General features: G+C 54.1%; 2 protein-coding genes across 7 annotated transcripts in view; one reads left to right on the top strand and one right to left on the bottom strand.

Moving 5' to 3' along the window:
* Window positions 1-3,416, top strand: part of R3HCC1L (R3H domain and coiled-coil containing 1 like) — a 96,949-nt gene extending 93,533 nt beyond the window's left edge. For all 4 annotated transcript variants that reach the window (XR_012381695.1, XM_073904347.1, XM_025880440.2 and 1 more), the window contains one exon: window positions 2,642-3,416. Coding sequence is in view for 3 of the 4 variants with exons in the window: in XM_073904347.1 (XP_073760448.1) it covers window positions 2,642-2,709 (68 nt within the window). In the remaining variant the exon portion in view is untranslated. The remainder of the gene's footprint in view (window positions 1-2,641) is intronic.
* Window positions 3,417-6,669: 3,253 nt separating this feature from the next.
* On the bottom strand, window positions 6,670-26,290 carry LOXL4 (lysyl oxidase like 4). Of its 3 annotated transcripts, XM_025880826.2 has the most exons (15): window positions 26,167-26,290; window positions 21,114-21,416; window positions 20,387-20,565; window positions 19,286-19,491; window positions 17,911-17,949; window positions 17,546-17,765; window positions 16,503-16,686; window positions 16,171-16,325; window positions 15,242-15,409; window positions 14,011-14,173; window positions 11,699-11,942; window positions 10,528-10,643; window positions 9,693-9,829; window positions 9,254-9,365; window positions 6,670-7,142 (listed from the first exon to the last, which is right to left on the bottom strand). In XM_025880826.2, the coding sequence occupies exons 2-15, from the start codon at window positions 21,379-21,381 to the stop codon at window positions 7,072-7,074; spliced, it is 2,262 nt and encodes a 753-aa protein (XP_025736611.1). In that variant the 5' UTR covers window positions 21,382-21,416; window positions 26,167-26,290; the 3' UTR covers window positions 6,670-7,071. The 3 variants fall into 3 exon arrangements, with proteins under 3 accessions (XP_025736611.1, XP_073760447.1, XP_073760446.1); XM_073904345.1 differs by lacking the exons at window positions 6,670-7,142; window positions 9,254-9,365 and having other exon boundaries at window positions 9,712-10,197; XM_073904346.1 differs by lacking the exons at window positions 17,911-17,949; window positions 19,286-19,491; window positions 20,387-20,565; window positions 21,114-21,416; window positions 26,167-26,290 and adding an exon at window positions 17,113-17,227 and having other exon boundaries at window positions 17,546-17,613.
* Between the last annotated feature and the right edge of the window lie 335 nt (window positions 26,291-26,625).

Here is a 26,625-nt window from a genome sequence, read left to right as displayed (position 1 = left end):
ACTTCACACGAATTTTTCTCTTCTTCCTTTCGTTCCTTGCCCTTATGGCTGCTGTTGAGCTTTCTCTTTACTTAGTTTACTTTTTTTAATTGTTGGAGGTAAAGTTAATAGCTCTTTTCATGTAGTCTGTCAGCTATTATCTGCTTTCCTTTCTCTTTTTATTAAAGGGATGACATGCTTCCTTATCTTTCTGACAATACATTTTTTTTTCATTTTTCTCATTTCTTTGTAGATATTTTCAGATGTCAGGACAGTGGAAAGTATGCTGGTTTAAGAATTAAGGACCCAGGTTCCAGCTTTAGTTTTTCACTGGTTATGTAACCTTAGGCAAGTCACTTAGCCTCTCCAGGCTTCCATTTCCTCTTTTAAAAAGTCCTTCTCTACTCATGTTCTGAGTTTTGGAATGTGTGCCTCACATTGCTACTCTTTCCTTGTGTTTCTCAGTTTGTGTCCCAGCCTTCACTGGTTTCTCATATGGCTTACCACCAGAGTTGCCCGTTATATTTACATATATTTGGCAATAGAGATTTATAATCTTTTATTTGAAAGCGTTAGGGTAGAAAATGTTTCAGTATTCTAAACTTTTTCAATTTTAGAAAGATAATATGGTTATTTTAATATATATTTCATAACACCAAAATCAAACACACTAACAATATTTCCGCCACAGAGTGTATGACTTCCATAAAATGACATATATAAGACTTTAAGCAGCTTCTTATTTTTTCAGGTTATATTTACCACCAAATGAGTTTTGGCCCTAAACTTTAAAAAAAAAATTTTCAGAACTGCTTTGATTTTGGACTTGTGGTTTTATGGGCAGTCATTATATATTTCTACTGCATCTGGATCTCTTTTCTTAGAACTTCCCAGATAGCCTTTCTGATTTAAATTTATGTGTTTATTGAAAAATTTGAGTTCTGGTAGTTCACTTTCCTGGTTTCCTCACTTTTCTAGGAATCTAGAACCAGTTTATGATAGCTTTTGGCCAAAACTGCTTTTTTTTTTTTTTTAAGATTTTATTTATTTGAGAGAGAGTGAGAAAGCTAGAGACAGAGCACAAGCGGAGGGGGAGGGGCAGAGGGAGAGGGAGTGGCTGACTCCCCTCTGAGCAGGGAGCTTGATTCTGGGCTACATCCCAGGACCCCGGGATCATGACCTGAGCTCAAGGCAGACACTTACCTGGCTGGGCCGCCCAGGCGCCCCTCATCCAGCGTTGCTTTTACCTTTAGATCCCCTTCTAACTTTACCCAGTTTGTAAGAATCAGAACCGAAGTGCCTTCCTAAGAAACCCTGGAATCCTTTAGACAAGCCAGTTTTCCTTAGTGCTGTCTCCCTGGAGAATCCCAATCCCAATTCAAGCCTGTCTTAAAGCCAAGTCACAAGGCACTGAATTAATTAGCCTTCAGTTTGGAATTTGATGACTGCCCCCCCCCCCGCCCCCGCCTTTTTTGCCTCTTAAGTTAGAACTTTGCTGCTATATTCGGATAATGCCACAAGGTGGTGCCCAAATAGCAGTGAATTTCTCTTTCTCACGTTTCCAAGTGCCAGTCAACTTCCTGACCCAAGTTCTTTGCCCTTAAAGTACAGTCAGATATTTAGTAAAGGAATTTTATAAGGGATTCAGCTGATTTGGAAAGGTATGTTAACATAGCAAGTGTTAACTCTAAACTCACCTTGATTTCTGTAATAATTCCCCTGGTTCATGACTTGCAAAATCTTTTACAGACATTATTTGAAATAATAGTCCTTGAGAGGAAGCACTTAGGCTTATCATGTACATTTCATTGTAAAGGTAAGTGATTAGCCATGAAATTAGAACTAGTGTTGTGGCACCTAACGAAGTGCTTACGACACTAGATCATGCATGGTCTATATTGTCTCAGGTTTTGGTAAAGTATTAAATGGAAACCAAGCTTCTCTGTTAAAAATTGAAGATGGATTGCCCAGATTTGTGTTTTTGTTTTGTTTTTAGAAATAGTTCTTTGTTTCCCTTCATTGTATGTGGTCATTTTTCCATGTTGGAATTGTGCATCCCAGAAGATTTTGGCTCCTGGAAGTACTCTGAAAATACTGAAATTTGATTTGCCTCTGAAATATTTTTTCTGATATAACTAAAGCCCTGTGGCTACCATTTCCATTTGAGCAAGAAGGCAGAAGAATATTGAAACATACTCTCTATCCCTATTGAAAATTTTTAAACATCAGTGAAGTGGGAATAACAGGCAATTATATTGAACCACTAACACAGTTGAGAAATGGAATTAAAATAAATACATTATCAGCAAGACTGGATTGTGGAGCCCAACAAGTGGCCGGAACCCTTGACCCTTCTGAGATCAGGACCTGAGCTGAGATCAGGAGTCAGACGCTTAACCCACTGAGCCACCCAGGTGCCCCACTCCGTAGACTTTTTATTTCTGTTAGCCCCAGATCTTTCTCTTTATTATAAAGTACTAGTGACATTGTTTCCACTTACAAAGCACTTGGAAAGTTGAAAATATTAGCTCTTGGAATCAGGTAAGAGAAGACCAGGAAATCCTCCTGTCTCATGATTAAAGTTTGCTTATAATTTGGATTAAAGGAAAGTCCCTGGGGGTATGAAGTGTACTCCCACTTTTAACACTCTCCTTACTTCCAGAGAGAAAACGACTGGAAGCCAAGCAACGGGAAGATATCTGGGAAGGCAGAGAGCAGTCTGCGGTTTGAACATTATTCAACGAAGGGGATAGTTCTATGAATTCAGAAAATATTTCCATAGTTTTCAGATAGGAGGATCCTTCTAGAGTTCTGTGTACATGCAGAAGTACGTGTTAATGAAAGAAAGAGAGAAAGCCATCAAGATGGGCACTGACTGGGTACAGAAAGATGGACTCCTGTCCGTCTTCGCTTCTAACTGCAGTTCTTTGGAACTGCCCTACTGTGCTGGGCATAGAAGGGAGCCATCACCCAGGAAGCTGACTTGTGACAGCTTGGATAGGACTTCCGAGAGTCTTCTGCAGGGGGGGTGGGGGGCAAGTCCCATCGTTTGCCTGGCTCACACGTCTAAGATGTCTGAAGAAGATACGAAACAGAGGATTCAAACCTGCAATGATGGGAGATTTCGGCCCTGCAAAGGCAGCGTGTTCCTTCGGACCTCACAGAACTGAGGGCTGGTGGAGCAGCAGTTAGTTCAGAGAGATGGAATAGTGCACAGAATCGACACTGTCACTCGCAGAACTGCAGCACCGGTGAGCTGTGGCCTAGGTGGGTGTTTGGACTGAGCGGGGGCCTGGGGCTGCTCCAGTAGCAGCCAGGGGTCTGCCAGCTTCGGTCCTCACGGGAAGCCAGCCGCGCGTGGAAGCCGAGCGCTGGTTCCAGAGGAACCGTACTGTCATGTTGTGAGAGGGAGACATTAAAGCTCATTTTACGACACACGTCACTCTGCTCTTTGTCAATTTTGTCATCCCCACAAAAGAATTGGAGAACAGCTCTCTTCGAATCCTCATCCCGGTAGTGCTGTGCATGGGTTCAGGGGCCTGCTGGCTCTCTTGAGCCCCACTGAGTAGACTGCTGCTCCCCTCTCTGCCCCAGAGTGTACTACAAAAATATGTCTCTTGGGATTGGCGTGTGGTAGCTCCCCTCCCCTTCTTGCCCTCCCTGTACACCCCCACCCCGGCCTCTTGCCTTCTGTTTCTGTCACACCTGACATTCTGCAGAAGGCATCTGGCACTCAGCATGTTCTTGGTATCATCTTCCCAGCCTGTGCCAGAGGCGCTTGGCAAGCAACACCAAACCATCCATTACAGTGAAGAGTTGCCAGGATAAAACAAACACCTCTGGGCAGTGAGAAATTTCTTTAAAGGACACTGACATGTCTGAGCCACCAGTTTAGGCTTTATCCATCTTCTACCTGCATTCTCATTGGTTTTGGAAAGAAGTTCTGCATTGAAGAAATGGTAGTGCCAGGCCTTCAGAGGCTGAGGTAGTAAGAAATGATGTCCCATTGTGCTTTCATTGAAGGCAACAGCCTCCTGTTTGGATGATTTCATGCCCATGACAATGATGGAGTATTAGCATTGCCTACAACATGGTAGAGTGGGGGCTCTGTTCAGATGTTCCTCAAATGACACTGGCCTTGGTTCTTAGCTGCTCCTCTAGTCTTGGAGCCCTCTGGCAGTTTGTCAGCATTGTTTTTCTCATTCTTGGTCAGTTCTGAAAGTGTCCATTGTTCATATTCAGTGCTTCCTTTTCAAGTTTGGAGGATTAAAAAAATCCTTCTCTTGACCATCTGTCCTAGTACTGCCTAGACCAGTGCACCTCTCTTTGGCTGCTAGCTACAGGATTTGTGCTCTGGGTCTTCACAGAACAGAGTTCTGTAAGATAGGCAGGTCTGGTTGGATAATATGGCTGCATTGGAAAGGAAAGGCAGGGCATTGTAGCCAGGCTTCATACTGAATGATGTATTTCTGAGGTATAGCTTTGCTCTGTTTGATTCTTCAAGGCTAAGAGTGACCTTGGGCAGTAAAAAAAATGTTCCTATCACTTGTCTTTGAGGTGCTTCCCCTTTCTGATAGCATTCTGGCTTTTAAAGGCCTTGTTAACGGTCACATAAAGCCACATGTTTATTACCCAGTTTCCTTGTATTAGTCATAACTTCATGAGGTACTATTCTCATTCTGTGTACTAGGTGGCTAGTAGCATATGCTTTTTTTCAGCCACCCTCGAGCTTTCAGATTTATCCTTATAATTAGACCCAGAAAAGGGATTTGTTTTTAGCTAATACTGAAAGCTGTGGAGTGTTGCTGCTTCTGCATTAGTAGAAAATGTGCTTTTTAGTTATATTTTTCCAGTTGTTGGAACTGTATACTGGGTGGAGGTAAGAGGAGCTGCCATGGCCTAGCATGGACTCCACTGAGCTTGTCCAGATGGGAACCAAATCCTTGGCCACATCTGAACCGTGCCTTCACAAGCTGAGCTAATTGGAGAGCACCCTGTAGCTGCCACTGGCTCCTTTGTTAGATATTCCCGAAGATTGTGAATGCGTTCTGCGAGGTGTGTTTGTTGCTTCGCATATGTTAAATGACAAAATCCCAGTGTCACCTGGAATTTAGAGTAGAAAGGTACATTCCCCTTGAGTTCTGATATGCTCCCCATGGTGTGAAGGTCTTGGTGGAATAGAAATAAATTAAGCTTCTAATTAGTAAGCTGAGGTTCCCAGCCCTTCAACTTCTGTGAGACCAAAACATGCCGAAGTGAAAATCTTTAGACATTTTTGGTTCTGTCTGGAATTTGGTGGTTGGTATTCTGTTAACATTCCTCATCTAGTTACAAGTCATGCCAGCCACCGGTCTTCCCATGTCCTTCCCTTTGAACTCGGTGGTGTAACAGCACAGCCCTTGTATAGCTTTTTCCAAGAATTAGAACTGGCTGCACCTATCGAACGTGTGATGTGGGCAGCAAGACTGAGACCAGAGCCAGTGGCTGGCGGCCTGGCCTGCTTTTTCTGGCCCTCTGGGAAACTGGATCCAGGAAGAAGCGGTGGGTAACCTCCAGCCTGAATGTAGTCGTCAGTCGCCACACACTCCCCCACGGGCTGCACATTCTTTCACAGACCATTAGCTGCATGCGTGAGTATAATGTTGTTACTGTTTGGGCGATGTTTGCCGGGTCCAACAGGAAATCAGTCCTTCCCTTGTTTACCTAAACTGCCATGCCAAGATATAATGCTCCCTTTGCCTAGTGAAGGCGTGGAGAAGAGAGAAGGTAGAAGAAGGAAGAAAGCACTTCTTTGTGTTCATAGAGGATAGCTGTGGATCATGTCCCTTTTCACTCCCTAAGGAGGGGATGGCTCTCACAATGTGGGGAGGGGAGTACTATTGTAAATCTGCTCCATCTGCTACTGTTCATTTTAGTTTTGCAGCCTCAGTTATAAAAGTTTACAATCCTTGAACTTTTCCTTCTCGCCTCCTCCCCTTCATCCCTTAACCTTTCCTATCCATGTTTCAGCACTGACCCTGGGGAGGGAATTGGGAAGCAGACCATAGGCTAATATCAGAGAAATGTAGTGGGACTGTTGTGAGTAGTATGTGTGCCCCACACATCCTAGTCCCCAGCCGAGCAAGAGTGGAAGAGGAAGACTTCGTGTGCTGAGAACTGCAAGGAGCCACAGCCAGTCTAGTCTTTGTAGCTGTCCATAGTGAGCAACCTTTATTGGCATTAGGGCGTCAGACCTGCAGAGATCATCTCTTATGTGTGTCTAATTTATTCCATGCAAAGTTCACTTCCAGAAACTTGGTTGAAATTTAGGCCAGTCCTGAGATGCACAGTGATCTTGAGGGAGACCGGATTGCCTGCCAGGTGAATGGCATATATTTTTTTTTTCCTTGGCAGAGGTCCTGGCAGGGCTGGGGTCCATCCTACTGCAGCAGTCTTGGCCTTCTCTTGCTGTTTTGTAGGAAGGCCCTATCTGGCCACCTCTGCAAGTCCTTCCCCTTCTCAAGCACTCAGTAACTGGTGGTGTTGGCCCATCAGGAGATAGGGCATGCCTGAGGCCTATGCGAAATACCCACAGTGTGCAGTAGGATAAAGGTAAAGGCACTAGAGTGGACCCTTAGAATATCGGGTGAGTTCTAAATGAGCACAGTCCAAATGAGGGCCTGCATTCATCAACATCTCTGCCAGTTGTGACTTTGAGCTTCTTGCAGAGTTAATCCTATCTCCTGTGTATGTTTGTCCTTTTGTCCTCTACTCCTCCAAGACATTTGCAAAGCACCATTTAAATGGGGGACTGGGCCATAATCCATCTCTAAGTAAAGACCCAGTAAAGACTTGTGGAAGACGAGCTCAGCTGAACAAAGCCTGGAGGCCATAGACCATAGACCAAAGGCCCTTAGGAGACAGGCCCAGAGTCCTCCTGCGGGAGCAGTACCATTTTAGTCTGGTGATCTTGCCATCCAAAGGCTTCCTGAGCAGTTCTTGGTGCCCCTTGGCACTGGCCCCTTTCCCTCTGAGGGTGCTGTGAAGGGCATGGCTCCAGTAAGCTGAGGTATCTGGTGTGTGGGCAGCAGCTGGAAGTGTGCAGTCATGGCTTCAGATGAGGTTGTTCCTGAGACGCTGTTCCTGCTCCAGGGAGAGCTCTGCATTGGCGCGGTAGGAATCCCCTGTGGACCAAAGGAGAATGGGTAAGTAGCCAACCCTACCATGCTCTCATGCCCTCCCTGACAGTTTCTCTCTCTCTCTCTCACACACACACACACACTCTCTCTCTCTCTCTCTCACACACTCTCTCTCTCTCTCTCTGCCCCACTCACCCTTTACATCAGGCCAGTCATGGGCATAAACATTTTGTAGAAATAGACCCTGATACGTAGTTTCAGGGACATCAGAAAGAATAGGCTATTGAGTGGAAAGGGTTGTGCTGATTATTCTTTGCCCACCCTCCATCCCCAGGTTCATTCTCTATCCTTCTTTGTTTTCTCTGTGCCCTAGATCACTTCACCCTAGCTTCCTCATCCTCTGGTTTCTGGTTGATTTAGGTCAGTGGGAAGCAACAGCAGGAGATTAGCAGATGGAAGGAAGGAGAGATTGGGGTATTTCTTCCCTGTTCCTGTGGTCATGGCCTCCCATGCCTCCTGCTACAGTCAGGTTCTCCCTCCAAGCTTGAGCTTTTCTCTGCCTCCAGGACACCCTGTACCCCTTCAAGCTAAAAGGCGTTAACAATTTCCCACTCTTGCTTCTCCCCAGATGCCTCAACACCCCTCATTTCCTTGGTCCTAGTCACACCTCTCTAGGTAGTCCTTTCATTAAGTAACTTTGCATTCTCACCTGGTATGTCCTCTCTTTTCTGCAAGGACCCCTACAGTGGTCAGAAGTGCACTGTTTTTCTTTCCTTCCTCACCACCCCAGATCCCTTGCAGCCTTAGGTTCCAATTTTTGGTATCTCTGATGTTCCTGTCTCATTTCATGGCAGCAAAACCCACGCAGTTACACAATTTTGAATCCTTGGACTATTTCCTCTTTCTCCTCTTACTGTCTTGCATCCATTGGTAGAGTTACCCTTTTGAAAACATGAATCTGATCTTTTTGCCCCCCCTTGACTGAAATTTGTCAGTGGTTCCCAGAAGCCCACAGGAGAGTCATTCTCTTAGCAAGAACCATCATAACCCTCCTTGAAAAGCACTTTAGTGGTTTTGAAATATATAGTCCCCCATTTTAAAAAAAGAGAAAAACTTCTTCGAGGTTGAGATGTTCCTCAGTCTTACAGCTAGAAAGTGGTGGGCTTGGGTTTGGAACCCAGTGAAGCCTGGAGCCAAATCCTATGCTCCTCCTATTCTTCTTTCTTCCCTGACTTCTGCCTCTCCTTTGAAACCCAGTTCAAACGTCACTTCCTCTGGGAAACCTTGCTGGCCTCCAGGTTGTTGCTTTCTCTCAGTGCTTGCTCAGCATTAGTTCATACTGGTTTGGAGTACTCTAGTATTGGGGTTATCCATTTGCATGCCTGCTTACCCTATTTGACACTGAGCTCCACATTTTACTCCTATTTATTTTTCTAGTGCCTGGCACAGTATTTGGCACAAAAGTAGGTCTTAAATGTTTGTTGACTGAATAAACCAGTCCTGCCCCACCCCATATGTGCAAAGTGTGGGTGTGAATGCATACACCCCATAGCAAGTACAGGCATTTCATAACTTTAAGATAGAGGAGGGACTGCTACCTTTCTTTACAGACAAGTAGGGCAACCACCTCCATACTCTGTCCCCCACTGAATCATTGTTTCTTCCATTGTCCAATACTACCAATCCTGCAAATGTCCTGAGCCCTGTTCTCTGTGTCTGCCTTCTTGTGCTCAGCGATCACAGCTGGAGACAGCAACACAGAGCTGGCGGACTTCTTCTGCCTGTGAGGCAGTCAACTTAGACGGGCACGACGAAGACCATACAAAAGGGAGGGTGAACAATAACAGGGCTGGGAAAGAGAAATCCGGACTTGGCTTGAAGTAACAGAAAAGACTCCAGGACAGATGGGAGACAGAGTTTATAAAACAAACAGCCTTAAGGACAAAGAGGGGTTTAGAAGTTAAGTCGTGGCTGGGTGAGGCTGCTGGTGTGACCAGTTGGGTCTAGAAATGTGCCTATGAGGAGGTCAAGGGAAGTTCATCTCTGCCCTATCCCTAGCCTTACACATCCGCCTTCCAGCCCCGTGGCGGGTACAGGTCGCGTCTCCCAGCTTTCCAAACCCGTACGCGGCTGGCCCCACAAGGGCTCGCAGTTACCTGTGTGGCAGTTGTGCAGCCAGACCCGGTGCCCGTCATACTTGCAACGGCACCGCATCATGTTGTTCGAGAAATCAGACTCCGCCACCTCGTACTGGGGGTTCACAACCACCTGGAGTGAGACAAGGGGACACGTGAAAGGTGACGATCGTGGCTGTGATCATCCTTTACCTTTCATGCAGTCTCACAAAGGGTGTTTATACCCTTAGCTTCCCTAATCCTTCAAGGCACCCAGAGGGCGGGCGTTAATGTTCCTGTTCTACATTGTCCACTGAATCAAGACTCAAACCCAGGTCCTCGGGATCCTCCTTCAGTGTCCAAATGCCAGGCCTGTGGGAGACCCTAGCTGTGAAACTCTTCTCTCCTGTGACTGCAGGGAGACTTTTGGGATATCCGCAGGAAACGGAGTTCCTATGGGGGAATCCCCAAGCCCCCTTACCTGGAAGATGTAATTCCCAGGGCCCACATCTGTGATATCCACCCACTGGCAATCGATGTCATGCCGGTAGGTGTCCCAGCAGCCGACAGTCACTCCCTGTTCCCCGAAGTTGGCACATGCATAGCGCTTCTGCAGTCCTGTGAGGAAGGGTGCCAACGGTTACTGAGGCAGGGAAGAGGTGCTGGGGAGCCAGCACGCTGCTAAGCCCTGCACACCGAATCCTCACACGCGTCATACCCTTACGTGCAATCAGATGAGGGACTCACGGTTCCGCTAGATAACTTGCCTGAGTGTCAGAGCCCAAATTCTGACTAACCCTGAATCCAGCGCGGTAGCAAGTCCCATCTGTGACAGAGATGATATCTCTGGATGCTCTAGTGGAAATTCCTGTTGGCCTAGGAATTGTGGGTGGAAGGTTCCAGCCCTACATGCTAATACATTTGTCTGTCCGTCCTTCCGACCCTCTGAAGAGTGAGTTTGCCATGCCATTCTGAAGGGCTAGGAACTGTGGGAATGCAAACAGGAATCGGACAATGTGCCCTCAGAGAACTGAGCCGAAGTGAAACAGGCCTGCAACTCTTATGCAAAATCCAAAGTATTCAGCCTTTACAAGTGGTACGAAGTGTGCTGGGAATGCAGTGGCAGAGAGACCTTCCATCTAAGACGTCAGAAGGTAAGACACCGATCTTTTTGAAGTGCCTTGGGTGCTGACTGTTGCCAGGCCAGGGTCTCCAGGTGCCCGAGGGGGTCTTTCCCCAAGGGCACACGGGAACCTCACCCTGACAGGGCTGAGGAAGAGAACACCAGGAGGTTATGCTGACGGGGAACCGCATACCTGTGGGGCAGTTTGTGTCCTCCAGGCAGAAGCTGGCCTTGTGCCCCTCGGCCACCTTGGAGCCATTGAGAGTGAGTAGGTCATAGTGGGTGAAGACCTCGATGCTGTGGTAGTGCCTGCAGACAGGGAGGGCTGTCAGCCTGGCAGCCGCAGCAGAGGGTCCTCTCTGGGGGAGTGGGCAGGGCAGACTGAGGCACCGGGCCCCGTCATTACCCGGGAGGGACGGTATCGTCGCGGGGCAGTGCCCTTCTCCCTCTCCAAGCCACGATTCGTGTGATCCATGGTCTACCTTCCCAGCAGCCCCCGCCCGGTGTGAACCCGGGGTGAGGAGGGGAAAGCTAGCCGGCAGGAGGCTGGTGCCTGGCCTCCAGGCCCGACCGGGAGCGGGAGGAAGGGACACCTCTAGGAACCAGCCTCGGGGCTGAGCGGCCAAGGAAGGGTGCTTACTCTGCTCCCTGGGAGCCCGAGACCAAATTGCTACCATTGTTTCCAGTGCAGTCCTAATGACAAGTCCGTTCCTGCTGCAGGGGAAGGTGCTCATTATCTCAGCAAGGCCAAGTCCCAAGTCACTGCCCACGCCACTGCGCTTTTCCCACCCACGCTGCGTCCTGAAGGATAAAACCACCACTTTCCCATTCTGCCTTTGTCACAGGCCTTGTCTCTCCTGTCTGGGCTGGAGACTCCTGATAGGAAAGAATGCCCATTGTCTCCTTTCAGTCCCAGCGTTCCTACTTTCCTTGGGGGGGCCTCGCTCTGTGGCTACAGAAACCAGCAAATTTTTCTGCAGAGCCAGCATCCTGGATGGGATGTCTATTTTGGGTTTCTAGGTTTCTAGGAGTCCCCACTTTGTGCGGCTTTTAGAGACAAGGCCTAAGGTCCACCAGAGAAAAATTAATTGTCCCATATCATTCTAATAGAGACCAGCTCTGCTGGCAGTGACTGTTCTGCCGGCTGCTGCTGGGGGAAATGCACCCTGGGAGCACTGCCCAGGGCGGTACCATTGGGGCAGGGCCTGTCAGTGCCCCCGGAGTTCCCTACTGGCTTCTGGAGACAAAGCCACTGAGGCATTGAGGAAGGAAGGCTCTCACTCAGAGTGCACACCTCTCCCAGGAAAGTGCCCAGGGTCAGGGACAGACCACACTGGTTTGGTTCCTGCACTCTGCTTACGAACCTGTGGCACTGGTGCCAAATCCAGCTGTGACGCCCTGTCTTGGGACGGAAGTCGGCCCGGCCCAGGTTGTAGATCTGTGAGGAGAAGCGCAAGAGGCGCCGGTGCCCGTAGGGCCAGTCCATGCTGTCGGCAGACTGGGAGAGGCAGTTCTCTTCGTGGGCGCAGTACAGCTGGCTGAGCGGGCGGTCCTCCAAGTAGGCTGTCTCCTGCACCAGCTGGGCGTTCATCACCAGGTCCGGAGCGCCTGCGGCCACAGGCCAAAGCTAGGAAGGCAGCCGTGTTGCTCTTGGGCATTGCGGGATGGGCTTGCCCCAAACCGGGCTCTTTGGGGGAGCTACCAGGAGGGCAGGGCTCTGCCCAGAAGAGGAGGGCGGTGTAGGAGTCAGGAGAAGTGAGTTCAAGCAGCTACCGCGCCACGGTTTAGCATGACGGCTTTGGAGCCAGGCGGCTGGGGTTCAAGTCTTGCTTAGTTTCTGACCACATCTTTCACTAGCTCTGTGACTTGCTTAACCTTCTGTCCCTTATTTTCCTCAACCATAAGATGGGGATTGTAATAATGCCAATAATTCCAATACCTGTAACATGTTAAGGTCACTGTCGGGTAAGCATGCAGTTGATGTAAGCTGGTATTTCATTGTAAGATGCTCCTCAGCTTACAAGTGCCTTTGCGTGGTCTAGCTCACACAGCCCCTCCTAAGCCCTGCTGCGCCAGCTTGGCTTCCTCAGCTCAGTCACTCTCTCTGGGTCTCAGTTCCTTCCAGGTAGGGGCGCGGAGGGGAGAGTCCGGAGAGTTCATCTCTGAGCCTGCTCCGGAGCTCTGCCGCTCCGGTCCATCCTGCTGCAGTTTTAGGCTTGGCCTCCCCCAGGGTTCCTGTTCTAACCTGACTGCTATTCTGGATATTCGCAGCAGCCCATCCTGTGCGTTCTCCCCTGAGGACGCTTCCCGTGCTTCCCTGTGCGTAAACGTCCACCGTGCTGGAAATGCTGCTCCCTTCCTGTCACAGGGGCTCTCACCCACCTCGGAAGCCACATGTCTCCCCACCACTGGGGATCTGCCCCTGTTGCCATGTCACATCAGGAGAGGAAAGTTGCCCATTCTCAGGGCTTTTCCTTGCAAAAGCAGGGATACAGTTCAGATTTTGGCCGAGGCATCAGCAGGGTGAGAGCCTGCGTGCTGAGGATGGGGAGACGGGGCTGCTGGTTAATTTCAGCAGGCGCCACTGAGGGTGGCAGTGGGCGCTGGGCTGGTTGCCAGAGGATGCCTGGACCATCACTAAATGCTCCCGAAAGTCCTGTGCTTATTGCTATGCTCACTGGCAAACCCTACAGTTCCTGAGGGAAAGGAGAGCTTCCAGAGAGACGGAGAAGGAGAGAGAGCAAAGAAAAAAAGGAATGAGAGCGATCACAGAAGAAACAGGGATGGTCACACGGTTGGCAGGTAGCCTGTCTGTGCTCAGCCGTGGCGAAACATCAGAAGCCTTCAGGAGGAGAGCTGCTGCTGCAGGCAGCAGAACAGGGAAGGCTACAAGGGTCCCAGGTGGGGGAGAGACTGGGGAGCAGGCCCCCAACGTGCTGTGAGCCCCGGTGCTGGGAAGGCCCGGGCTGGTACCACACCCTGCTGGCGAGGGTGTGCCGTGAGGACCTAGTATCTTCTAGGGCGCACTGGTCAGAGAGGAGCCCTCAAGCTCACTGACAAAGAGTAAGGATGTCTTGGCATGGAAACCTGGCTGGGAAGAGGGTCGCATGGCCGCTTGGTGTGGTGCCAGCTGCAGCCCTTGGACTGCATGTAGTATCTCGGCCTTGGCCTGGTTGGCGGTGTCTGCCCGAGAATCTGGGTGTGTGGGGCGGGCCCGTGCCTCAAAACAGTCTTGTCCTATGGCCTGCTGGGCGAATCCCACAGGGAAGGAAGAGGACACATGGCTGTGGCCTAGTGCATACGTACATAATTCCCAGGAGAAAAGTCTGTGCTTATGAAGTCCAGCACATTCTCTTGTTTTCGCTCCCGTTTTGTTTTTCTTTCAACTATCGGTCACCACACGGAAAGTGAAAGACGTGATTGTGTATTCTTGTGTTTTCCCATATTCCCTGCCTTACTCCTCACCGTAACCCCATGAGCCGGGCAGGGCAGGGCTGGGTCCCCAGGTGACAGGTTACTTGGCCACCCACAGCTGGTCAATGGCAGAGCCGCTGCTCCAAGTCCAGCCCTCCTCCCACCACCCACCGTTCCAGGCCCTCCCTGAGAATGGGAGGTGTGGGCGGGCCCCGCTGGCATGGGGCGGGGGGCGGGCAGCGGCTCCATGGGTCTTACTCACTGTCTGTGCAGGAAACCCCGGCGGCAAAGCGCCCCGAGCCGTGGGGGCAGTGCACCGGCCCGTGCCTCTGACACTGCTGCAGGGCTAGCTCTGGGCCCGAGCAGTGCACACCGCTCATCACCACGTCTGTGGCCCCTGGCGTCCCCTGCCAGTACCAGGTGTCCTGAGAAAAGAGCCGCCAGTGCCCCGTCAAGGCTGGGGGTGCTTTGGAGCCATCCCCTCCGACGCCAGTCTGATGTTTGAACCCCGTTGGACCACCCCCACCAGGCTGTGCCCAGCCCCAGCTTGAAAGTCTTCAGCAAGGCGACAGTCCCTGCTACTTTGCACCCCTCCAATATCAGAAGTTTCTTGCATGCATTGAGGCAGGAATATTCTTCCCCCACTGGCCTTGCCCCCACCCTCGCCCACACGGCAGCCCTCAGCTGTCGAAGAGGATGGTCCTGTCCCTTGCTGGCCACTCAGCCGGCTGCCCCGTCTCTCCAGCTGTGCTTCCTGTAGCCCGGGGGGTCGGGGGTGCTCAAGATTGGGCCCCGTTTCCTAGGTGCAGTGTGCCCAGCATTGTCCCACCGGCCAGGGTGGGCTCAGCAGAAGACGTGCCATCCCAGCCCCGCCACGGCCTCGCGATTTTCTTTCCCGGATCCCTCTTGAATCTACCCGCATCTCCTCCAGGACTGCCTCTCGTCTGGACCACGCCAGCATCATCTCTCAGCTGGGCTACTGTGATGTCAGGTTTCCTGTATTCCTGTTCCTCATTGTTCCTCGCTGCCCCACAGTGTGCCAGACAGCACAGAAGAAATGTTTGAAATATCTGCACTGCAGATGGAACGGTTTGCCTGCCTCTTCCTCCCTCCCTCACACATCACACCCTTGACAGCCCCACTCTGGCCCTGGTCCCTGATTTCCCAACGGGCCAAGCTTCCTTGGGCTACAGGGCCTCCGCGTGGGCTGTTCATCCCCACCCCACCTCGTCTGGTGAGCTTCGAGTCATCTTTCCTAGAGGCGAAGGTGCATGCCTGTTGTGTGAATGTTTTGTTAACAACCGCCTTACTCACTTTGCTGACTGTTCCCCAAGGCGGGAGCTATGTCTTGTTCACCACACTGTCCCCGGCCCCCAGCATGATGTCAGCCCCCAGTTTCACTCAGTAACTAATCACTGAATGAATGAATGAATGAATGAATGAAGGGCTAGCCCTTTTAGCACAGGAAGTTTGGAAGCAAGACGGGGACCTACCTTGATCGCGTGGTTGGCAAAACCCAGGCCGAGCTGTCGGCAGGCCACCATGGCTTCGGTGAGCCCCCAGTGGTCGCTGCACACGGCCCCCCAGCGTCGGACTCCGTTCACCTCCACCTGCACCTCCACCACACCCTCCTCAGGGCCACGCCCACCGGCCAAGCGCACCTGCAGTGGTCAGAGGTGTGTGAGGAGCACTGCGGCCTCCAGAGGGCAGGGCTCAGGACTGCCAGCCAGGAGACGGGTCGGGGCCGGCTCCCTGGGCAGCCCTGGGCACGGCTCTCCCCTTCTCTGACTTCGACTCCCTCTCTGTTACTTGAGGACATTTTGCTAATGGTCCCTGCTGTCCCTGCCCACTAGAGCGATCTGACTCAGGGTGCCTGCCCCTGGGCCTCCTGCTCTGGGACTTGCGCTCCTCTTACCTGAAATTCTACCATTAATGATGACTTGCCAATTGCAAAGGGCTTTCGTATCTATTGTTGCATTCACAATAACCCGAGGAGACAATTAACCCCACCTGACAGAAGAGAGAGCCAAGCTCAGAGACATGAGCGACTTGTCCACTGTGCACATGATGCAAGACACTTGAACTCAGGCCATCCTACGTAGCCTCGCCAGTGACACTCCCCAGCACCGACAGCCCTGTGGTCCTCTGCCCTAGCCCCCTTCTTTCTCAGCCTCTCTGGGGACCTGAGAGGGTGTAGTGGGAGAATGCATCCACCTGAAGAGTCCCTGTCACCACGGGACATCTCTGAAGGCCAGAACCTGGCCCCGAGGAGACGTGGGCCAGGCCAGGGGAGACTTAGAGGAGAGGGCTTTCCAGACTGGCTCTGAGAACCCCCTCTCCACTGGTGCAATATGATGTCCTGGGGGCTCTCTCAGGGCTTCCCAGCCCCCTAGCCTGAAGCCAGGCCCGAATCCGAGCTCACCTGATTCTGGAAGCCCATGTCAGGGACGTTGCACCTGACAGCAGCATCATTCTCATGTTGACAACCATTCTGGGACCCTTCCAGGGAGGGGCAGTCACTGAGGGTCTGCTCATAACCCCTGCAGCGCACCTCACTCAGATGGATGGGTCCCAAGCCTAGTGGGGAGAGGGAGAGGTGTTGTGTAAGGCTCCACCTCTGTAACCTCACACCTGGGGCTTCCCCCCCATAGCCGGGGAGAATATTCTTTCCTGGGCCTTGGCACCAGAGCCACCAAGGGATGGAGCAGTGGCACATCCATGGCCTCCTACCTCACCCCAGGCCTCCTCACTTACCTTGGCCCAGCTGGGCCCCAAAGAGGGCCTCCCGAGCCGAGCCAAAGCCAAGCTGACGACACACGATGCTGGCAGAGACGAGGTTCCATCCGTGGTCACAGACCGTCCCCCACTGGTGGTTCATGAGCACCTCGACCCTGCCCTCACCCACCTGGGCCCCGGAACGGAGGCGCACCTTTAGCTCCTGCCAGGAAAAAATTGGCTTCAGGGCAGGCAGAGGAGGAGGCAGTGGGCAAGGCGGAGCCACCAGGGGAGGGGAGCCTGGGCCAGGCCCCTTCGAGCTGGGCGAGCCCATGACCGGGAGTTCCAGTCCCACCTCTGACGGCTCATAGCTACTACCTTGAATTCTCCAATAAGCCGTTCTTCTCAAGCACCCTTTCCTCGCGACAAAGACCCACCACACGAGCCACAGTGGTAACAAGGGAGCCTCAGGAGCTGGGATTCGTGGCCTTCACAACCCTCTGGCTGCTCTCTAGGGGGGTCCCTTCCTCTCATCCAGCCCCAGCTCCTTCCTTGTCCTTGGGGGCTGAACTAGATCAGTGTTCCCAAAGGGATCCGTGAGATGATTTCAGAGCTGCGCAGGGACATGGTATGAATTAAGCTGACTCACACAGTGGGGAAGTGATTTCCGTGTTAAATCTTCTCCAGTCCTTCCTGTTTCCTGGAGGATGCTATCCCACTGCCGGGCTGCCATGTCGGGAACAGCTCACCAGCACACGCTGTGGCTTTTTATAACAGAGGGCCGGGCTCAGGTTCAGAACCTTCGGCCTCAACTGGGTGTTAGCTACGACGTAATTACTGTTTTTATGGTTACCTTCTATTCGTGGCCAGTGATGTCAGCTTTCCATTTATGGTCGGGTTATAAACGGTTCCTTTTACATAAATTCCCAGTTTCTACCATGCTATGCTTCGCTCTCCTCCTCCCAGTCTGCACCAAGTCCTCCTCGATAGGGGCGATTGGTCCCTCCGCTCCTGCCTGTCCCGGAGGGCCCCTCACTGCCCGTGCCTCCCACCTGCTCCTACTGACACCTGGCCGGACCCACCTCTGCCCGGGACTCCTTGTGCCCGGGCTTTGCCTTTGCAGGGTGGAAGCGGGGCCCCGCCACACAGCTGACCACAGCGTGCATGCCGCCCGGGCAGGCCGGCCGCAGCTTGCCCTGTGCTGGTGCCACCTGCACCTGGCAGTTGGCCATGTGGGGCTCTGTCCCCAGACAGTTGACCCGGTGGATCCAGAAGGAATTCTTCTGTGTCAGGCTCTTCAGCCTGGAAGACAAGGGAGACTGAAGGTGGGGAGGGGTTGAGGGAGCTCAGGAGTCAGGGAGGCCGAGGCACTGGGCAGGAGAGGGACATGCCCTCCCCCTTCGTGCCATGCCCCTCTGCACCCTCCCCTCAGGATGCGGCTCCTCACCTAGATTTGGGGTCCTTCATCTTCAAATTCCAGACTTTCCTAGGTGGGAGAAAACAGGTGGTGGGTGGAGGGAATGCCAAATGCCCTCTGTCCCCTGGCTCCTCATGGCTGTCCTTGAGTTGGCACGGGGATTCCGTCTGTAAACTCGGTCGCATTATTTTAATACCGAGCCTTGCAGCAGCCCTGGCAATGTGATCTGCTCGCAGACACCGACGATGTCCATGTCACAGGGAGAAGAGCGGGGCCCAGCAAGGTACCTCCTCAACTAGTCCCAAACTGGGGTCTCTTCTGCACGGGACTGCCCCTGAGTGGGCAGTCCCCAGCTTGCCCTCTCCCCATGCAGACGGCGGGGAGCCTCTAGGGAGTGTCCTGAGAGAAGAGACCCAGGGGAAAGGTCCTCCGGGGGCAGGTACAAGTTGAAGGCCTGGCTGCCCACCCAGAGGCTATAATCAGGACTGCCCCCCTCGGGTGGTGAGCGAGTCAGCCAGGTCCAGAGGTGCAATTACCAGGCCGCGGGGAGTCAGGGGCCTGCACCCCAGTCGTCCCCAGGGATGGAGCCAGGTGGCTGATCTTCGGGAGCCGGCCTATCTAAGTCAGAGCCACTAAACTGCCTGGGGGTGGGCAGGGGGAGACCGCTCAGACGGAGTGTGGGGGACGTCTCCCTTGATGAGAAACACACAGAGTTTTCACCAGCACCGAGCAGGTGCCATTTAGAGGCTAATGCAGTCTTGTGACGGTTCGGTCACATTTTCGACAGAAGATTTTTATGTCTCCTCTCCCAAGTGCTGCCCCACCCCATGCCTCGCTCACACGCAACACAGTCAAAGCCTGGCTCGGATCAGAGTGGAAGAAGTTCCCTGCCGACTGGCTGATCGAGGCCCCGGGGGCCCTACCAACGGCGCATGGGGCATTACTGGCAGAGATGAGACTGGAACTCAGGTGGTCTCTCCCTGTGGGCCCTGCCAGAAGCATCTTCAGTCAAGTCCAGTTCTTTAATCAGGGGCACAGCTTTGCATTCAGTTGTTTTCAGCTCTTTCCATACGACTAGCAAGGACCACGTTTCTTTTTTGTTTCTAGGTACTTCCCAGGGTCTCCAAACTCATCCTCACTCTCTTCCTCATTATTCTGAGAGCCCTGCAACTGGCAACTCGGGAGGTCCGCAGGGCTCGTTTCCCTCCCGGTCCCACGCCCATCTCACGACACTCTGCAAGGCCCCGCATGTCACACACACACACACACACACACACACACACACACACGCATCCTTGTCTCACACACAGGAGAACACGTGTATACTTGCACAGGCGTGCACACACTCAGTCACCGCCCCACAACCCACGCCCCCCACGGCCCTCTGCCCACCTGTTCTTCCTACCTGTAGTAGAGGCTGTCGACAGGTGCCTCGCTGGGGAAGCCCAGCATCCCACACACCACCTTGCTGTTGTTCCTGGTCCAGTCCTGGTCACACACCTGCCGCCAGTGGCCCTCGTACTTCACCTCCACCACTCCCTCGGTCACCAGGCTGTGCCGCTTGGCGCTGGCGAGGATAGGCTTGAGCCGCACCTCCTCCAGCCGCCGGCCCTGCAGGGTGCATGGTCACTACGGGCCCCAGGGCTCCTGCCCTGGCTGAACCCGCTGCAGATCTTCACATGGGTGAGCCAGGGCTCAGAGCATTTAAAGATCACCCCCCACACATACCCGCGGGCCTCCCTGGACAGGTCAGGAAACAGAGGCCCAGAGATGAGGGCTCTTGCCAAGGCCACACAGTGAGCACGAGGCAGAGCCTTGGTCTGTCTGTGCTCCTCTCTCAACTGCAGAGAGAACCAGGCAGGTCTTTGCCCGCCCTGGGATCAGGCTCGGGCGCTTTGGAGTTTGGGAGCCTTCTGCTGGGCGCAGAGGGACTTTCTCTATGCCACCTGGGGAGAGCTGAGGATGGGCACAGACCAGCTGCTTGAGACTACCAGCAGGATCGTTGGCCCAGGGGACCGTAGGTCTGGGGTGACTTAGACCATGAAGACCACCGCACCCTGGTCTGCTGCATTTGTGGGCCAGGGCTAGCTGTCCTCAGGCTGGGGTTGCCCAGCAGTGGAGGGTAAGGGCTAGGATCTGCCCTGCCTGCTCCTGTTGTTTGGCTTGGGCTGTTTTTAGCTCGAGGTTGTTTGTGCTGGGAAGAGGCAGCAATTGTGGCTGGCCTTGTGGGTGAGGCAGCCCCTCACCCCCTCCTGCCTCTCATGGGGAGCAGCTTCAGCGATCCCCAGCAGGCCCAGCTTGGCACCCCCCAGCCTGCCTGCTACACGCTGGGCCTCTGTCCATGCACCTGCTCCAGGCCACCAACAGGGGGTGGGGCCCTGGGGGACATTTCTCAGCCCAGTCTCCTCCCTTTCTCTTCCCTCTTCCTCCAGGTTCATCACCCAGGAGTCTCTCTGACCCGTGACTCAACCCTCGGCTCAGGCCAGGGCCTGAACAGCCTCCTTACCTGGGGCCCAAGGGCATTGGAGACCCTCTCAGAAAGATAGCCGCGCTGGCGCTGGGGGTGGCACACCACCCCGATGTCCTCTGAGTGGCTGCAGTCACTGACACCCCAGCCATTGGATGTGCACTGGTCTAAGGAGCTCTCTGTGCCCATACAGCGCACATTGTCCAGCCAGATGGGTCCTGAGGGCAGAGGAAGGGTGATGCTTAGGGACAGAGAGGCATTCATGGGCTGTGCCTCCTTCCTAGGACCCCACAGTTATCAACTGTCTTCTTCCAGAGCCTGAGTAGAAAGGAGGGGTAGGGGAGAGGAGTCAGTTCTCCTGGGATCTTGGAATCTATAAACCTACCTACTGCCAAGAGGAGGTAGAATCTGTTTTTGGAAAATGCCAGGTGGGTCTAGTAATTAGATCTACCTGTCCACCGATCCATCCATCCATCTATCCATCCATCCATCCATTCACTCAACATTTGCTGAGCACCTACTGCGTGCCAGTCACTCTGCAAGAGTGGACTGGGGTGGTGGTGGTGACGGCGGGGGCCTCACCGCAGGCAAGAATGGGAGGGTCAGCGCAGGGGGTGCTTGTAGCTGGGGCACTCAGGAAATGCCTCATGGAGGAGGTCAGTTGAGCTGGGTATTAAAGGGTGGGCAGGAGTCTGTGGAAGCCTCAGGGAGCCCAGCGTCTGAGAGAAACCCACCATCATCCTGCTGGGTAGCACCAGGCACTCACCCTCCCCTTGGCCATACTTGGCACTGTGGGCCCAGGTCAGGGCAGTTTCAAAGCCCAGTTGGCGGCAGGCCACGGTGGCCTCTCGGAGAGCGAAGTCATCATCACACACGGTACCCCACTGGCCCTGGTACAACACCTCCAGGCGGCCCTCCTCTGGTTTGCTCCCTGGGCCCACCAGCCGTAGCTTCACGGGGCTCAGTGACTGTAGCCTGCAAGGAGGGGCCTGCAGCAGCAGGAGCAGGGAGAGGGCAGCTGATAGGGACCACATCGTGCTGACTTCAAGGGCAGCTGTGGCCCAGGCACCTGGGAAGGAGCAAACATGATATAGATCACCACCTCTACCCCTGATCTCGGCCTCTTCTGCTGAAGGGACAAAAGATGGCAGGGCCCCTCCACATGTGTGTATGCTATGGGCATGTGTGTTTGGTGGCATCGATTGAGTCTGGGCTCTGAGATTGGTCAACTGGGTTTATTTTTTTTTATTTTTTATTTTTTTTTAAAGATTTATTTATTTGAGAGAGTGAGAATGAGAGAAAGAGAGTACATGAGAGGGGGGAGGGTGACAGGGAGAAGCAGACTCCCCGTCGAGCAGGGAGCCCGATGCGGGACTCGATCCCGGGACTCCGGGATCATGACCTGAGCCGAAGGCAGTCGCTTAACCAACTGAGCCACCCAGGCGCCCGGTCAACTGGGTTTAAACCCACCATTCATTGTTCATGAGACCTTGAGGAAGTTTAAGTTTGACCTTACTGAGTCTCAATTTCCTCCTCTGTAAAGTGGGAATAATAATCCTTGCCTCAGCGTTGTTAGTGCTAAATAAAACACCACACAGTTGGCTCTCAGTAAATAGCTCACCTTGATATAGTCCTGTATGTAGGTAGAGGGGGTAGCCTAGCCTCTGAGTGATAGGAGAGCCCCCAGGGTGCCCTCAGGGCCAGAAAAACGACCCCGGGGCATCACTCTTGCCTTTCTTTAGATGTCCCTGGCCACCGTCCCCATAGGAGGTACATGGAATGCTGGGTTGGAAAAAAGTCATTTGAGGGGAGTCTAGGCCTCCACCCCTCATTTGCTGTGTGGCTTGGGCAAGTCTCTTAAACTCTCTAGATCCTAACTCCTTATTTCTAAAGTGAGGAAACTGAACCAAAAATGGTCTAATATCTCCTCCAGCTCAGATGGTCTATGCTATCTTCAAGCTCGGGGTCCGTCTAGGCCCGTGATTCAACAAACATGTTTGGAATACTTGCTTCCCGCCAACTATTAGGCCAGGTGCCAAGCCACAGACGTGAGGACACCAAACACTACTCCCTGCTCTCGTGAAGCTCTGAGAAGCACTACTTAAGCTGGGCCTTGCTGGGTGGGCAAAGGGGTATTCCATGTAGAGAGGACGGGATGGGTAAAGGAGCAAAGAGGCGAGTCTGTGCAGGGGCAGAAAGTATCCTCTCTTTCCCTTGTACTGCAGTAGAGGAGGATGAGGGGGATGAAGGCGGAGGCACGGGCTGGGGCCGGATAACCGAGGGCCCTGTGCACCTGCGGAGGGTCTGCTTTTCATCCTGTAGGAGGCGAGGGGCCATGGGAGGGTTTTAGGCAGTGAGCACACACCAGAGAGAGGGCTCCTGTCTCCAGGAGGCTGTCATCAGCTGCTCTTTGGGTCCTTGGAGGGGGATGAAGTTAAGGGCTGGTGTTCTCCCCCTTACACATTAGCCGCCTGGGTCCTGGAACAGGGTGGGGGAGGAGCATGGGGGGAGAGGTCATGGCTGGTGAGGGCTGCCAGAGGGTCTGCAGCCCCCAGTGCTGAAGGTCCGCCCCTGCCTGGCTCTGCAGCCAGTGAGGAGCTGAGGCCAGCCTGGAACACAACGGAGAAAGTTGGGTCTTGACTTCCTGTTCCGTGCTGGAGTCTTAAGAGAGCTCGTTCTGGGGAGCCCCCATCTTCCATGGCCTCTGCTGTCCCTGGGGCACTGTGTAGCTGGTCAGTCTCAGTAGGGAGGGCCTCCCAGGGCCCCCTGCCACTCCCTTTCGCACAGATGGTACCTGGCTGGGAATCAGTCCTATTCCTTCCTGCTGTGACCCAGCCCCACGCCCTCTGGCCACCAATCCTCTGGCTTTGGTGAGCCCAGGGCTGGCTGGAGGGGCTCCTAGAAGGACACTAGATGGGCTCAGGACCGATGCTCCACGGGGATGGCGACTCTGTGTCGTGCCCCCAGTGCCCAGAAGAGTGCTAGGCCGGTCCGTAGGTGGCCCCCATAAATACCCGCGGTTGCATGGCAGCGAGGCACGGCACCGTGCTTAAGGATCCAGACTGGGAGTCAGACTGCCTGAGTTCTCACTCCACTTCCAACAGTGAGTTTCTGGGTAGTCTTGGGCAGGTGATTTCATAGCTCAGTGCCACGGTTTTGCCTCTGTGAAATGGGGATACTAAATAGCACCGGCCTCATAGGATTCTTGTGAAGCTTAGATGAACGGATGCAAGCTGAACCCTGAGAGTTCAGCTCTCCCTGACAGTTAACTCTCATGACAGCAGCTTAACAGCCACTATGGAGCCCCTGGGCTGGGGTGGCCCAGCCCCTCTTGGATAAAGAAGGAATGGAGGCCACATCTGAACTCAAGAGCAAGTCCCCGGTGCCCTTCTTTGCGACAGCCTCCGGATTTGCCTCTTTTCCCTCCGAGCCCAGGTTCTCCAGGTTCCCGGCCCTGGGGCCGGGTGTTGCGGCAAAGTCTTTATCCACCATGATCCCTCCTGCACTTCCTTTCCAGACTTAAACACTGTTTTCTTTCTGTGACTCTGCTCTGGAACCTGTGGGGGCTCCTGACTGGCTGTCACCAGGAGCAGCGTGTGCTCTGCTGCTCGGGGCGTGCCGCTCCCTCCTCTGTGCCCCGCTAAGGACGAGGTGAACCGCTAGGGACTGAGGCAAACTGAAGTCACCATGGGTAGGGACCGTCCCCAGGTGACAAGGGAGAAAAGATTGGGTTCAGGGCCCTCCAGCTGCTAGGACCCAGTGGTCACTTTGAGTCTGACTTGAGAGATGACCCCACCCCCCCACCCTGGCCCCCATCCCCCAGGAGTCAGGAGGCTCCTTGCTCTGCCACCAAATTGTTATGTGACTTGAGTCAGGGCCTTTCCTCTCTCTGAGACTCTCTGAGAAGGCTCCTTGCTCTGCCACCAAATTGTTATGTGACTTGAGTCAGGGCCTTTCCTCTCTCTGAGACTCTCTGAGACCTAGTGCCAATCCCTCGTTTTATAGCTGTTGCATAAAATGAGGGATTGGCACTAGGGGTGCAACAGCTATAAAATGAGGGATTGGCACTAGGGGTCCCGCTCTCTATGACGTGCTGTGATGGGCCCTGGGGTGGGCTGATGTCCCACAGCACCCTGGAGGTCTCATTGGAGGCTGTGCATAGTCCCGGGCCTGCCTGGAGGCTGGGGTGGCCTTCTGTGCAGGAGCCTGGGATCTGGGTAAGGGCAGCTCCCTCCCATGAGAGCTCCCCGGGGAGGGGGAGGGTGGCCGCAGGAACTGAGAGTCAGAAGTGGGGGGCAGGGCCCCTCTTCCCAGCCTGCCTGCCACTGCAGGGCCCACTGTAGCTTCTGCTCACCCCAAACTTGCCTTCTCGCCATTCCCCAAACATACCTGTCCATTCTCTGCTTCCACATCCCGACCTCTGCTCTCACTGCTCCATCTACTTGGAGTATTCTTTCCCTCTGTGTCGGATTGGCAAATCCCTACAGATCTTCCAACACCCAGCTTAGATGCTCCCCCCTCCACTAAGCCCTCCCAGCGGCCCCCCCACCCCCAGCACTCCCGGTTTGCTCGCTGTCTCCACACCCAGCCTCCACAGCATCTCCCCAAAACTATTCCTCCAGTGCCCAGCACCGGGAAGACCACCCAGCTGAGCAGCCTCCCTTAGAGAAGGAAACAGCTTCAAAAGTGGCAGTTCTCTTCACAAGCGGAGGAGAAGGGGGGACAGGGTAGGGGAAGGAAGGTGGGGGAGTAGTTAGTAATTAATTATTATAATACATTTAAAACTAGTTACGGAGTACCTATCTCTACTTTATAGGTGAGAAGCTGAGGTCCAGAGAAGTGAAATAACTTGCCCAGCCAGGATTCAAAGCCAGGTAGCCTGGCTCCAGAAGCCGGGCTCTCAGCCATGGGAGAGCCGGACGCTGGAGGAGGAAGGTAGGAGGACGGGAGGCAGGGGGGTGAATGAAATTCCACCCTGCAGCTGGCTGATTGATGACCCGGCCGTGGTGTGAGGGCACTGGGGTTGGTGCCAACACTGAGTGCAACCGAGTGACAGATCCAGGATCCTGCCAGCTTGACGCAGAGAGGCACCTGCTCAGGTGCTCCCAGGGGACTCTGGCACCTGGCCTGACCTGGCCCCCCTAGAGAGGGCTGGAAATGCCCAAGGATATTCAGGAGAGAACATGGTGGGTGCAGGGTGCTGCCCTTGTGGGTATCACCCTCGGGATCACTCAAAGAAGCCCCTTCTCTCTAGCTCTTTGGGGGATGGGGTCCCTCCCTGGGACCACTAATTATGGTGACCTGAAGTGGTGCCAGCAAATGGCTCTGAGCTCTACCTGGCCAAGACACATTGAGGTTGAAGCCCTCTGCCCACCCTTGGTCCTCTGCCTCCCCACCCCCCAGCATAATCAGTTCTGGTTTATTTAATTGGAGAGCCTGGTTCCACCCTGCCTCTCTGTCCCCCAAGTCACAAGAGTGACATCTGAACCCACCTTGCCCCTTCCCTTGCTTCTCCCTCGGCGAGGGCAGAGAAATGGTTACACACAGCGTGTTCACAAACAAGACACGCAGGCACCCCGGGGCCAGGACCAGCCACCCTGGGCGGGCTTTGGGCCAGGCTACCTAATTTGGTCACTTCCATTGGAAGCAGGTTGGTGAGCGACTAGGAGGCTAGGCCATCTGTCCATGGGACCCCCATCCTTCCCAGCCCCCAGCCCTCGGGAGCCTTCAGAGGCTGGCTGCCCCAACAGAGAGACAGAAGTGGGACAGACAGGACAGCGAGAGACAGACCCAGGGCCAGGGGCCAGGCGGGGGCTCACCAGCTGGAGCACGGACGGTCGGGCAGAGGCCGGACGCCACCGCTGAGCAGCGCTGACGGGCCTCCCGGGGCGCCCTGGGGCCCTTTTATCCGGCTGCGGCCCGCGCGGGCGCCCCCCGCCCCGCCGCCCGCCGAGGAGGCCCCGCAGGCCCCGCCCCCGGGCGGACCCGGTCGAGGCGGGCGCCCAGCCCGGCCCGGCCCGCTCGGCCCCTCTGCCCTGCGCCCCGGCCAGGGAGCGCGCGTCCACCCGCCTCCGGCCCTGCCCGGGATAGTCCTGGGGTCGCGTGGTGCGGGGGGCGGCGGGGGGCCGGCAGGGGTCAGCTGGTTCCCGAGGAGGAAACTGGCGCTGCAGCGGGAGGGACTGTGGGAGGATCGGAGTCCCCGTGAGAGGCGGCGGGCGCGGCGCCAGCGGGCTGCGTTTGCCCGGGGTGCCTGTGGCCTCGGGAGTCCCTGTCCCACG

This window comes from Callorhinus ursinus, unplaced genomic scaffold (assembly GCF_003265705.2).
Source record: "Callorhinus ursinus isolate GAN/ISIS: 27379988/994484 unplaced genomic scaffold, GSC_fseal_2.0 scaffold20, whole genome shotgun sequence".
Classification (NCBI taxonomy): Eukaryota; Metazoa; Chordata; class Mammalia; order Carnivora; family Otariidae; genus Callorhinus; species Callorhinus ursinus.
Note: the sequence above shows the minus strand (reverse complement) of the source record. Positions and strands in the feature narration are given on the sequence as shown.